Below are 13,161 nucleotides of genomic sequence, written 5' to 3' on the forward strand. Positions count from 1 at the left end.
TTGGTCTTTCAGAAAACTTACATCACTGGCTGCATGTCTGGCAGCTTTGGCAGCAACAATAGGGATGGCATCAGGCTTCAGGTCATAACCCTTAGCAATCAGCTCCTGCCAAGCAAACTTGTAGTAATTCTGAAATCACATAAAACATATAAACAATGTTTAAGGCATGTATCCATTATAGCTTTACGCAAACATGAACAGATGCACACACATACTGTGGTGATATACAGTTATATAAGTTTTAAAAGTGAGTTGAAAAAATATTTTATTTATTTTGCTTTTTTTATGTGCATTCGTCACCTTGCTGATGTTGTAGGCATTGCACTTGGCCTGAAGGAACTCTGGGACATCCGGGGGCAGAGAGTACTTCTGATGGATCTCCTCTAGACCTCGCTTGTAGAACAGCTATAAAAGAATAAATGTGACAGGGCAGAAATGAAAAGAAAGTAAGAGCAAACAAGAATCTTCCTAAAAGGGATCTTGGAAAAATGCAGAAGGAATTCTTTCTCCAGTATGAACAGTGACACTTGACTCACATCGCTCCTCTGAAGCTGGTTGACTTTGGCCTGCATCATGATGGGGTGGTCGTCGATAGATGTGAAGGGGATCTTGTCTGGGTGTGTTCTGTATTTTTTCTGAAGGAAAAGAGTAAATAAATATTATTATTTTAATGACCTATCAGCTCTGAAATATGCATTTTGTTATTACCATGAGAGCAGATGTAAAGAAGCCATGTTGCACACATACCTCATTGAGGATCTCTGCAGCTTTCTTAGCCTTTTCCACTTCCAATGAGCCATATGGGACCCATGGAGTACCTTTGGTGTAGCTGTTGTAGTCAGCCTTATACTCATTCTTTGGTGCAGAGAAACACACAAAACCAAAACAAATGTTGATGAATATTTAAGCCCACAATAGCACATCAGGACATGTTTTCATATTATGATGAAAAAAGCAGAACTTTAGCAAAACTGTGAGCAGTTGGAGTCTCTAAAGTCTGTTTGGACTTACATCACTCTGGATAACGTTGGCTTTCTTGGCCAGATCCAGCAGGACGCTGTCAGGTGGAAGGAAATAGTTGGTGCTGATGCTCCTGTAACCAGCCATGCTGGTAATTGCCTGGGATTTCTTAGCCAAGGTGACTGACAACATATCCAATGGTGTATGATACTTGGTCTTTACTTTTTCATAGTCTTTTTTGTATTCACGCTGTGAAGATATTAAAACGAGATTACTCAATTGCCCTTCTTTTTAACCCCCATAAATTAATATTTATTAAAAATATGACATCAACTAATAACTTACATCACTCTGGATTTTGGCCACATGGACAGAGTGCAGCATCTTCGGATCGTCGTTAATACTGAGGGCTCCAACCATCTTTCCCTTGTTCTTCTCATACTCCTTTTTATATTTAACCTAGTAATGAACAGAATTTATCATGGATTAGAATACATAACAGGTACTGCAGGTAATTTATCTGTTGAAGCAAAGAAATACAAATACAAAGGCTGACACTGTAGGATACTTACATCACTGATGGCGTTTGTGTGAGCACGGGCAGCAAGGATTGAGATGGTATCCCCTTTGATCTCAAACTTTTTCGCTTTGGTTTTCTCCCAATCATACTTATAGCAGTTCTGCAAGAAGAAAGTGTGCCATTCAGGAAATCAAAATCGACAGTATGAGAAATCAAAGCTGATACGAGTTAAATTTTAGAGATATGCAAATATCGCAGTTACTTACATCACTGAGGTTAAAAGCGTTAACTCTGGACTGGATGAAGAAGGGGTAGTCTGGGGGTAGACTGTTCTTCATTTTTATTTCCTCGTACTTTGCCTTGTAGTTTAACTGCAGAAGAACAAAATGGTAATATTATTGTGTCAGTACTGCTCAGGGTATATTTTCTGATAAGGTGTTATTTGACTTTCTGTCACTGGAGGGCAGTAGTGTGCTATCAGGGCTCAGAGATGGTGACTGTTGCTTTCTCCACCTCCCCAACCCCTGTCTGATCACAGGGTTTATTCTGGGCCAACTGAATGCTTGTTTCTATTTATACTACAGAGAAATGGCTCTCCAGTTTCCATGGCGCCCATAGAAAGACAGCTGGGCTTCATAGATGATTGAGCAAATTTATAGGTGATCTGCATATCTAGGATAACTGGATTGACACAAGCTGATGATTGCAAGAATTCCAGGCCATAAATGGACACCGAGAAAACAAAATAGTCACATTAACGGTACTATTATATGCAGGTATCACCTAAATGTTCAGTGGGTGTTTGTGAGCTTTACTGTACCAGTTTAAATTCTAAACTTTCCTACATTAGCACCAAGAGGAAGTGGTCCAAAAAAGGTACATACGTCACTTAGCTGTTTGGCGTTGATGGCGGCTTGAACTTGAACTGGTGAATCCACCACTTGTGTAAATTTCACTGTGTCTGGATGTTGCCGGTAAACTTTCTGAAAACCAAAGGATCAAAACAAAAATATTAATTGTCCATATACATATAAGAAATCCAAAAAGAACCTGGATCCATTTTATTGCAAAGAACAGTTTTATAATCAGTGACTACTCACCTCGTTGCATTGATGAAGTTTCTTCCCAGCTTCGTATTCAGGCGTAATTGTTTGAGGAAAGAAGCATCTAGTTTTAATGTCTTCATAATCAGATTTATATAGTTGCTGTGAAATACAAAAAGCAAATATTGTGTTATGAGGAAAGGCTTGATGAGGAATATATTAATACATGCTCAAATTTTTTAATGCACAAACCTCATTTTTCATTTCCTCGACTTTCTGGCAGTGAAGCATATAAAGGTCCTCATAGCTTCCAATGTAGTGGCCCTTCACCTCATTTTCATACTTATCTTTGTAATGTGCCTAAAAGAAAATCAAAACGTGTGTTAAAAGAGAAACATAAGTGGTTCATATTCAAAGAAATTTTAACTCAACGAGCTCTCTTACATCAGAGAACTGCTTAAGTACTGAGTCCATCTGAAACTTGGGCGTGTCACAGTAGTTGATGCTGAAACCCCTGGATTTCTCATAGTTAGCCTTATATACTTTCTGGAAAGGAAACGGCAAAAACAAAACAAAGTCAAACAACGATAAAAAATATATGAGCAGCTACATACATACTTGTGGTACAGGAAAAACTACAGGAGAGTAATTGCAAACAACAAGCAAGCACTATGTATTTCACTTCCACTTATCCAATTCAGGGTCGTGGGGAGGGGCTGGACTCTATCCCAACAATAACAGGGCAATTGGCCCGGTAATTTAAGCAATAATTAAACAACAGCCTAAGATTTTATAATTTAGTTTTCCTGAAAAGGCAAAAGGTCTATCTTTTGTCACAGAAGAGAAATAAACTTTCTGCACAGGGCTTTTTAGACACCTACATCACTGAGGATAGTGCCAGCATATCTGAGCTGCCTCAATAGAGGATTCTCTGTGGCGGGGAGCGTGTTGTAGTCAGACTGTGCTTTTTTCTTCTCATACTCCTTCTTGTATTGGACCTAAAGACAGAAACAGATCACTGTGAGTAAAAAAAAGAGAGGAAAGTGTGATAATGAGGTGTGTTCACATGGTTCAAAATGATGGCACAGTTGGTTGGCCGGCTAAGAAGTGTGTCTTTCGCATTTCTTGAAAACAATGCATGTTTCCCCTGTGTGTGAACGTGTGGGTGGCTATGAGGTGCAGAGCAACTGAAAAGCTTTGTCACACAGACTCGCATTTTATTCCTGCGTGCTAGTAAAGCTACAGACCGAATGTGCGTGGTGACAGTAAACCAAATGTGGATCTCTCAGTCATGCAGTGTGGGCAGAATACAGTGTATCCCTGCGTCAGAGTGGACTGAGTCTCTTGACTCACACACTGCTCTGAGACATGGGTCAACTCTCTGTCGTGTCTTCCGCATGAGATCGGGCCTATAAAAATACTGTGTTACCTTTGTGTTTGTGCGTGTTTTCGCACTTACCTCACTAGCGGCAATACGAGCCTTCTTGTTTGCATCATAAGTGGGCGTTTCTGTTTGCATGAAATAAATTTGGTCTTTTGTATCCTCATAATGTTGCGTGTATCTTCTCTGAAAGGAAAACACACAACAGTTATGTTCAGAAAAAGGACAAAGAAAAGCAGAAATCTGAAATCCTTTCCTTTCCTTTAAATAGTGAATTCTTACGTCGCTGAGGTTCTCCATTGCCACCCTGGCAGTCGCCACGTCGAAGTAAGGAGTCTCACACCACTGACCCTTTACATTTTTATTGTAATCTTCCTTGTACTTAAGCTGTGAGGAAAAGATGGCAATTAACATAAGAAGGGTTTTTTTTTTATTAAAGGATAAATGAATAACTCTCATATGTTTATATAAACACATTAGGAATGATTGGAATTCCTGTCATTGTTAGCCTCTCCCACCCAGCTTAGTGTTGCTACTAATATCAGAGAGCAGGTGGACTGATCCCTTTCTCAGGGTTGGTTGGTGTCTGGGGCTCCTGCTTCAGTGCTTACACTGTGCAAGGCCCAGTTTTCTGACTCTAAAATAAGCAAAGATATTTATTACTCCCATGTTTAGCTAGGGGATGAACACTGTTAATCCTAGAAAAGTTGATGAGTCTAGCGAAAACAGATGCACTATACAGATAGGGTTTGACAATGGATTAAATAATTGTGTACTGGTCTCATATTGAATTTATGGTATTTTGGATTTTGATCTAAACTAAAACTGCACTGCCCCAATAGTGCATACTCCTCTACTCTTATTAACTGAAAGCACTGAACATTGCTTTCAGTAAGAGTTTGTGGACTTAAATATCTGATCTATGTATATTTATAGCTTAATGACAAGAAAAATTCATCAGTATATCTACCTCAGTCATAGTGGTTTTTGTTTGGTTTAAAATTGTTACTTACATCACTGCGCTGTTGGGACACTCTCTTGGCCAGCTCCAATTCAGGAGGATCAGGCAAGGAGGTATACTTGGCCTTGCGCTCATGGTGGCCCTTCTTATAGTGAACCTGTCAATCACAACAGGAGTTAACATTTACTAAGACGCTCAATTCGTCAACATCAATACCTGACTTTCATGCACAGTTTGCCTCTACCTAAATAGACTGGTAATTTCCATGCATCGGGAAAAAAGTTTAACAACACAGAACCCAAGGAAGGAGACGTACAGATAACAGCTGTAATAAGAGCTTGACCTGATATAGCACCATGCACGATATATAATTTTCAATATTAGGTATTTACCGATATAATCAAATTAAAACATTAAGAGATGGTAGAAACACCCTCCAATGATATTACGAGTTTTGAGTCTTTTCTAGTTTATCACCAGAGGCCGCTCTGCAACTTCCTTGTTAGCAACGTGTTTGGAAGAGCACAATCACACCAACCAGCTGATCTGAGCAGAGCGTAAGGTTTTGTTACGTGACTTGTCATGGCACTAAAATATTATTATCTTTAAACTGCAGTCACATATTATCTTAATAACAACTCATAAGTAACAACACACAACGAATGTTGGAGAAATTTTTTTCCTGTGTCTGAAAGAAAAAAATACTGGCCGATTCTTAAATCTTGGTCATCACCAAGTATCATCGTCACTGATAGAGGATAAGGTCAAAAAGTATCAGATCGATACTTTGTGATCCTATCTGTACGGAAGAGGGTTAGGGCCACCAGGGGGAAAAAAAAGCGGGCATATCTTTTTTTTCTTCTTTTCTAGAATTCTGAGATTAAAGTTGGAATTCTGAGAAAATCTCAGAATTCTGAGATTAAAGTCAGAATTCTAAGAGAAAAGTCAGAATTCTGACTTTAATCTCAGAATTCTGAGAAAAAAGTCAGAATTCTGTGAAAAAAAGTCAGAATTCTAAGAAAAAAAAGAATTCTGAGAAAAAAGTTCGAATTCTGACTAATCTCAGAATTCTAAGAAAAAGAATTCTGAGAAAAAAAATCAGAATTCTGACTAATCTCAGAATTCTAAGAAAAAAGTCAGAATTCCAAGAAAAAAGTCAGAATTCTAAGAAAAAAGAATTCTGAGAAAAAAGTTTGAATTCTGACTAATCTCAGAATTCTAAGAAAAAGAATTCTGAGAAAAAAAATCAGAATTCTGACTAATCTCAGAATTCTAAGAAAAAAGTCAGAATTCCAAGAAAAAAGTCAGAATTCTAAGAAAAAAGAATTCTGAGAAAAAAGTTTGAATTCTGACTAATCTCAGAATTCTAAGAAAAAAGTCAGAATTCCAAGAAAAAAGTCAAAATTCTGAGAAAAAAGTCAGAATTCTGACGCTAATCTCAGAATTCTGACTTTTTCCTCAGAATTCTGGAAAAGAAAAAAAAATGATGTGCCCACTTTTTTTCCCCAGTGACCCTAGTCCTCTTCTGTATATCTCATATCAGTTGGGCTCTAATTGTAAATTGTCCTAAATGTAAGTTAAACTGTGATGTATGACACATCCGAGTCAGCACAAACAAGTGGACACTGAGAGGAACATTTCAACATCTTTATAAACACCATACGTTTTTTGTAATTAACAGTGTGGTAGTTGTCAATTGTCTTGTAACACTACAAGAAATAACACTAGTAACTGTCTAAAATAGAAAGCTCTAGGTGGTGTAATTCTATGTTGTAATTTGCGTAATTTTATTTGTCTGTATAAAATGTTTTTGTTCTTTCAAAAAGCAATTTAATGATGCAGAGATAGTTAAAATTTATAGATTTGAAGAATTAACAACTTATAGTATATATCATATTATAAGACATATCAAAACAGAGGACACATTAAAGCAGAGGCTGGCTCAATACAGTGTTTTTTTTTGTTTTTGTTTTTTGCAGATATAATAACCACAAACGCACATTGAAAATCTGAATAACACGACAGATATAGATAATAAATTTTACTTACATCACTAAGGACCTCCTGAGCCTTGGCCACCCTACGGAGCTCAGGACTGTCACTGTAGGGGTAGTACATGGTCTTATCTTCATCCCAGGCCTCGGTATAAAGTTTCTGAACAAGGTGTAACGTTATCACTTACTACGTGAATATAAAACATTTTAACAAATATTATAGAATTGTTAAATTATGCAATTATGTAATTTATTTTTTGGAATTTGTTTAAAATTTTGGACTTAAAAGTCAGCCCTTGAATGCTACACTGGACTTACTTTGCTGTAGTTAGCAGCATTCTTCACAGCCTGAACCAGCTCAGGAGCATCAGGAGGCAGCAGGTACCTGTCCTTGGTCTCATCCCACTTCTGTCTGTACAGAACCTATAAGAGATAACAACAGCATTTGTGTTATACAATCAGCATTAACGTCATATTTATTCATTCTCTTTGTATGTTGGGAGATTTGGGTAACTTACCTTGCTGATCAGCTCAGATACATGCTTGACGTGGGCAATCTCTCTTGCTTCACCGTCGTACAAGCTGGTTGTCCGAGCTTTGTTTCCCTCCATACGGTATTTAACCTGAAGATAATGCGTGTTATTCCTCAGTAAAGGAAGATCCAATCATATTTGAGACCAGAGGCATATTTTTATGTTTTATAGTCAAATATAGATCACAGAAAATTTGTTCTGAATCTGCTAGTCTTAAATGTGCCTTTCAATAACCAATAAGTGTCCTTTGTATTCATCATATCTTAAAGAGTACCTCGCTAAGCTGCTCCTGGGCCTTCCTGATACGAATCATTTCAGGCGTATCAGTAACGATGGCAGGTGGTGTCCCTTTGGACATTTCATAAGCCTGGCGATACTTATTCTGTCAGGGACAACGGTCATAAAATTTAAGTAAGTAATTAATGTCATACAAAGCAGGAAAACAACCAACAAGTAAAAGCAAGTAAAAAGTCAAATAAATGTGTATATATACATGCAAATAAAAACTCAAACTTGTTTCTTACGTGGCTGAACTGCTCCAGCATCTTCTGGCTATGGGCCAGGTATGGAGTCATGAACTTGGAAGTATCCACCTTGACCTTCTTCCTTACTTTCCTGGTGGGCAAGCCAGACTGGGAGAGGACAGAAGAATACAATTAACGACCAAACTAACACATGGATCTCGTTTTATTGATTACGGTAGGGGGAATTGCCAGGAAGGAAAACGACAGGGAAGCAAAAGGACTGGTGATACTTTCAAAAAGCAGACTTTTAGAGATTTTATTACACTTTAATGCAAATGTGTCGACTGGACACTGATCTGACATTTTCAATATGAAGCAGGATTCCCACTCTAATTACTCACCTCGAGTTAGTGAAATTATTTAATCATCAACGATTTATTCTATTTGGAAGGACAATGGAGATTTTGTATACTAAGGTTACACCTGCTGAAATGTAGATGAATGAAAGACAAACCCAAGACAAGCACTTACACCTACATTTTAAATGACTTGCATGCAACACAACATTGAGCAGCACATATCCACAAAGGTTACACTACCATATTATATTTGTTGGCCAGCAAAGCTGCAGGAAACCAAATTACAAAAGCCATGTATTGTCTTAGTAAAAATGCTGAATCTTAACATATTTAACTTATTATTTAGTTCTAAAAACCTGCCAAAGCCAAACAAGACAGCACATTATCTATACTCTATATACACATGCAGGAAAGAAGGGGGATGCACCATAAGCCATGGGAGACAAGGGTCTCCTGCCCTGCTTGAACCGTTGTGCCTGGGAGGAGGTGTTTTACCTGTAAGAACTGAGTCTTGTGCTCAGTGACAGTCGTCGTTGAAATCTGCTCAACATATTACAAATATAGGAAACACTCTGGGTTTTCAAAATTTCCAGGACAGATTATGGGAGAAACAGCAAAATATTTGTTTGGATTGAGGATGATTTTTCCACAGCTCTGGCATTCATTAATTACTGCCACTGCCACTTTCAGCACTACGAGTAAGAAATCACTCTACACTGTATCGTGTTAGCAGCTGTTCTAGCAAATGCCCCCAGGCAGGCTAATAAGTAGAAACAGAGAAGGTTGTCATCGGGGATTTTTGGTGTAACCTACTTATCACCGGTCCACTCAAATAGAGTCACCTAAAGGAGGGGCAAAATTTCCAAAGGTGAAAATAGTATGGCTGCTGTCTAATTAAGCTTATTTTAAACAGAGGATAAAGAAGCATTAATATTGTATGTGAGCCCGAACAGCCTGAATGTTTGATCGTCTGACCAAGTCTAAAAACACTGCATACTCACATGACAACTGTTCTATTCTTATTTGTTATTTCATACACAAATGCTTTTGTTATCAGTTGCTACAGGACACAACAGTACACAAGCTGTTTGGACAGCTTTGTAATCTCCACGGCTGTTCACACATAGGTCTTATGGGTTTAAAGCACTGATTCAGCCAAACAACAAAACAAGAAAAAAAACAAGAAAAAAGCCCCACAATTTAGCTCTAACAAAATCTATCTATACAGGATGTTTTTATTCTGTTAGCTCGGATTTTGAAATATCTCACCAAAGAGCGTTCTACCTTCAACTTAATATAATGCGGGGGTGCTGTATTTAGTTTCTGAGGCTTATATATAAATACACTAAATAAAAGAAAAATCCCACTCACCTCAGTTAATTTAGAGGGTTTTCTTTTAACTTTTTGTAAATATGCAAATGTGAATTTTTAAATGTAATTTCTAGTGACGACTTAGTCACTGACAGTCTCTCACATACATCCCCATCCAGGAATAGCACTTCTAATTTCTAACTTCCTTCTTCTTAGGATGAAGAGCATTTACATAACATAAGGTTGAACATTAAGAGACAAGAGACCTTAAAATCTAGGTTAAATGAAAGAACAGCCAGAGCTGAGAAAGAACATCTCAATCGTTTTTATCAACATTCGTAAGCGGCTTCAGTATATGAATCTCTCAGACAGGAGAGAACCATAGGTGTAGATGAACCACTGTAACTAAGCATCCCTACAGTTCAATGCAAAAACACTCCTTGTCTGCAGGCCACATTCTTCCACGCATCCACCTCCCATAAGCGAATTTCTAGCACTGTGATATTAACCTGTTCCAGCCTATCAGGGGCTGATTTACAGCACAGTGGCCCGTCTAATTTTCTCCCCTCCCTTTCCTCCTTCCTCCACTCTTTGCCAACGTGCTCCAGAAGTCCATTTCTAAATTTGCCTGAATGCCAGATAGAGAACTGTACACTTTGCTCCTTAATGACCTGAGTATTGAAGTCTTTTTTTTTTTTTTTTTTACTTTTTAGCGTTTATTATTATTATTATGATATAGAAACAAGTAAGAAATTTAAAAGAAATAACTTAACTAATGAGTTTTTCAACATTTATGTATTATGTATTAAACTAAGCACATGTTTTATGTCTGAACTGGACAGCACTATGTTTCTCCCCATTCTGTAAATTAAATACGAAGCCATCTTACATTTTATTGAAAACAATGCATCTTTTCTCCGCAGTACAGATGAAAGTTCTAGTGAAATCAGAGTGTATTGATTTTGAGCGTAATTATCTTTCCTACCTCCCAAACGATTTACATCTTTTCACAAAAGGTAGTAAATCTGTTTGAAACAGTTGATACGTTATATGGGAGTTAAATGATTTTTTAAAAAATGTTTGCTTGGTTTGGATATTCTGACAACCAAGAGCAGTCATCCAGACTCCCCTATAAGATATCAGCAATATTAAGTTTGAACAAATACCAGGCTAACTTTAATCCTAGTTCACCAGGAAATTTGGGATTAAATGTTAGCCTTCTGCTTTCACTCTTCCATCAGACACTGTCACAGAGACACTGAACAAGACAATAATTCATATACAAAAGGGACTCTAAAAGCAGCAAAACTGTGATGAAATCATGGGGGATGTGAGCACTCAATCTGGAGAAATATTTCACATGGGAAAATAGTAACTTCCAGAAACTGGCACACCCCCAAACTGCATGTAATCCAATCTTTGCGTGTCTATCATACACAGGAGGGACGCTCTGGGGTTTTAGGTGCAAATAGATCATTGCAATATATATTCCTCCTCAAGCAGTGTAGTGAAATCAAATGCTGGGATCTATGGAAAAAAGTCACTTTACATGTCAGACTTGTATGATTACATCTGCTTTACATGTGTTGCTGTCTGGCATATGTCAAAGGCTCAAGTAAAGGTATTTGCAATGCCAAAAGGACACAAATAAAATGCAACATTATATAATTAATAGAACTTTTTTTTTTTCCATAATTGCCTGTTAAGGGCAATCCAGGACTTAAAACCCATCATCTGAAACAGGATATACCAGCAGTCATGTATGTCTCCCTCCATGAACTGCTGACTGTAAGGGGTATCGTCACTAACCAAACTATTCATAGGGCCTTCCACTGGACTTGGAGATCCCACACTTAAATGTATTAAATGATATCACAGCTGAAGTTCTATTATCCAGATCAAAAGCCAAAATATAAAAAATGCAACAACAGTACTTTAGGATTTATTTACATGTGCAATTAAGAAGGGATCCACTTACCCTTTCCACAACCTCCTCCTCCTCCTCCTCCTCCTCATATTCTTCACACTCTTCATATTCCTCTACAATTTCTGTCATTTTGAGACGATTTGAGAGATTCTACACAAAACACAGATCACATTTTCAGGTATGCGTTACTCTGAGGGAGTAATATATATATATATATATATATATATATATATATATGTACATAAATTTAAAAAAAAAACACAGTGTCGTAAAACATAAATGTTCTACGTGTTCTTTCAAAATAAAATCAAAAATTTTAAATGGTATATAATGGGACTTAGAGAAGATATCAAAGGACGGCTACACCAGGGATATTTCAACCCTCCTCTTTTTGTATATGTTATATTTATGTAAACATATATATAAACTATAACAGCAGCATACTGGCGTTTAAACAATGTCCTTGCCATACCAGCAAAGGTGTCTCGCAGTAATCTCTGACAGTAAGGAAGCTTCACTTTCCATCCAACAGGACCTCAAACTGACAGTCCAACTCTGTGATTTTCCCAATTCCTAAACAAAACAATAACACAATATGTAAAACACTTTACAGCTCATTCAATGAATAATTAAACAGGGAGATCTGCAGACTTTACTGTAATACGTGAGACACTGACTAATTTTAATAGGCATCTGATTTTGAATATGTGACTGCCACCCTTCCTCCCTTATGTGCCACAACACAGTTCAAAGGACTGTGCCTCCTGGCTGAAGGTTGGCGACAGCTGTCCAACAGCGCTCCAGCTATTTGACATGTAAGCTAATGCCACAGCCTGATTGGCTGACTCTGTTTAGCAAATGGAGATGCAATACCTTCTGAGGCTGCAGGTTAAATATAGGATTGCATACTAACTACCTTTTTTAGTACATGGATGCTCTCCCTTTGTATTAATATATCTATATTTTCTCTGCAAAAGAACTAAAGAAATCGCCAGAATCATAGAGGTAGAAGGATGAAAAAGCCGGAAAGCTTCAGAGACTATGGAAAGAAAACAAAAAGATTCAGACTCCTGCTGAAATTTCAGATACATCCAAAGGATGGCCTTGTCTCAAGTGACTTGGAGAGTCTTGTAGTTCTGGATTGTTTGGTTACTCCTTCAATGTGTATAAGATTGTTCACACTCCTTATTCCTCAGCAGGGTATTCTTGGATCCAGATGGCAGCCAAGGATGGAAAATATGGATCTCCAAGCAGATGGAAAGCCATGCAGGGTGCAGACAACATGGATATTTGTTGTTTTTTGTATCCTTTCCTTTGCTTACCGGTTATGTTAAAGTTTATTGGTCTCCCAAGCCACCAAAGCCTCCCCAGCTTCCCTCCAGAGAAACGCTGGGCGACAGCACACAGCTGCGGTTTCTACCCAGGTTATCATGTGGCTGACACAGCCAATCACAGAGCACTGCTCTCGAGTTTCAAAATCTAAATATACCTATGTGATCCTTTCAGAAAAGAGCACCTGTTGAGGGTAATGCATCAGCGGTACAGTTATGAGGAAGGCAGTGGGCACTGGCAGTGGGGTCTCAGGAACACAAAAGTAAAGCCAGACTGTGACAGTGCTACCCAGTGCGAATGGCTTTGTGACAGACGTAACGTTGACAAGCAGCAATTTTCTGTAAAAGATATGGAAGTATGTATGACCAAGGCGTGA

General features: G+C 37.9%; 1 protein-coding gene across 18 annotated transcripts in view; it reads right to left on the minus strand.

Moving 5' to 3' along the window:
- Nucleotides 1–12,877, minus strand: part of neb (nebulin) — a 60,707-nt gene extending 47,830 nt beyond the window's left edge. For 16 of the 18 annotated variants that reach the window (XM_084909071.1, XM_084909068.1, XM_084909064.1 and 13 more), the window contains exons 1-25: nt 12,776–12,877; nt 11,926–12,026; nt 11,505–11,603; nt 8,711–8,755; nt 7,917–8,024; nt 7,667–7,774; nt 7,378–7,482; nt 7,178–7,282; nt 6,915–7,019; nt 4,918–5,022; nt 4,187–4,291; nt 3,983–4,090; nt 3,405–3,521; nt 2,968–3,069; nt 2,776–2,883; nt 2,581–2,685; nt 2,365–2,463; nt 1,747–1,851; nt 1,533–1,640; nt 1,306–1,419; nt 1,012–1,209; nt 748–855; nt 537–635; nt 301–405; nt 22–129 (exon numbers count right to left, since the gene is read on the minus strand). In XM_084909071.1, coding sequence (XP_084765197.1) covers nt 22–129; nt 301–405; nt 537–635; nt 748–855; nt 1,012–1,209; nt 1,306–1,419; nt 1,533–1,640; nt 1,747–1,851; nt 2,365–2,463; nt 2,581–2,685; nt 2,776–2,883; nt 2,968–3,069; nt 3,405–3,521; nt 3,983–4,090; nt 4,187–4,291; nt 4,918–5,022; nt 6,915–7,019; nt 7,178–7,282; nt 7,378–7,482; nt 7,667–7,774; nt 7,917–8,024; nt 8,711–8,755; nt 11,505–11,582 — 2,448 coding nt within the window. In that variant the 5' untranslated portion in view covers nt 11,583–11,603; nt 11,926–12,026; nt 12,776–12,877. Of the gene's footprint in view, nt 1–21; nt 130–300; nt 406–536; nt 636–747; nt 856–1,011; nt 1,210–1,305; nt 1,420–1,532; nt 1,641–1,746; nt 1,852–2,364; nt 2,464–2,580; nt 2,686–2,775; nt 2,884–2,967; nt 3,070–3,404; nt 3,522–3,982; nt 4,091–4,186; nt 4,292–4,917; nt 5,023–6,914; nt 7,020–7,177; nt 7,283–7,377; nt 7,483–7,666; nt 7,775–7,916; nt 8,025–8,710; nt 8,756–11,504; nt 11,604–11,925; nt 12,027–12,130; nt 12,150–12,775 lie in introns of those variants that run through there. The other 2 variants (XM_084909060.1, XM_084909061.1) reach the window with 2 other exon arrangements.
- Nucleotides 12,878–13,161: the final 284 nt, after the last annotated feature.

Source organism: Perissodus microlepis, chromosome 16, assembly GCF_051167445.1.
Source record: "Perissodus microlepis isolate ML-2025 ecotype Zambia chromosome 16, ASM5116744v1, whole genome shotgun sequence".
In the NCBI taxonomy this organism is placed as follows: Eukaryota; Metazoa; Chordata; class Actinopteri; order Cichliformes; family Cichlidae; genus Perissodus; species Perissodus microlepis.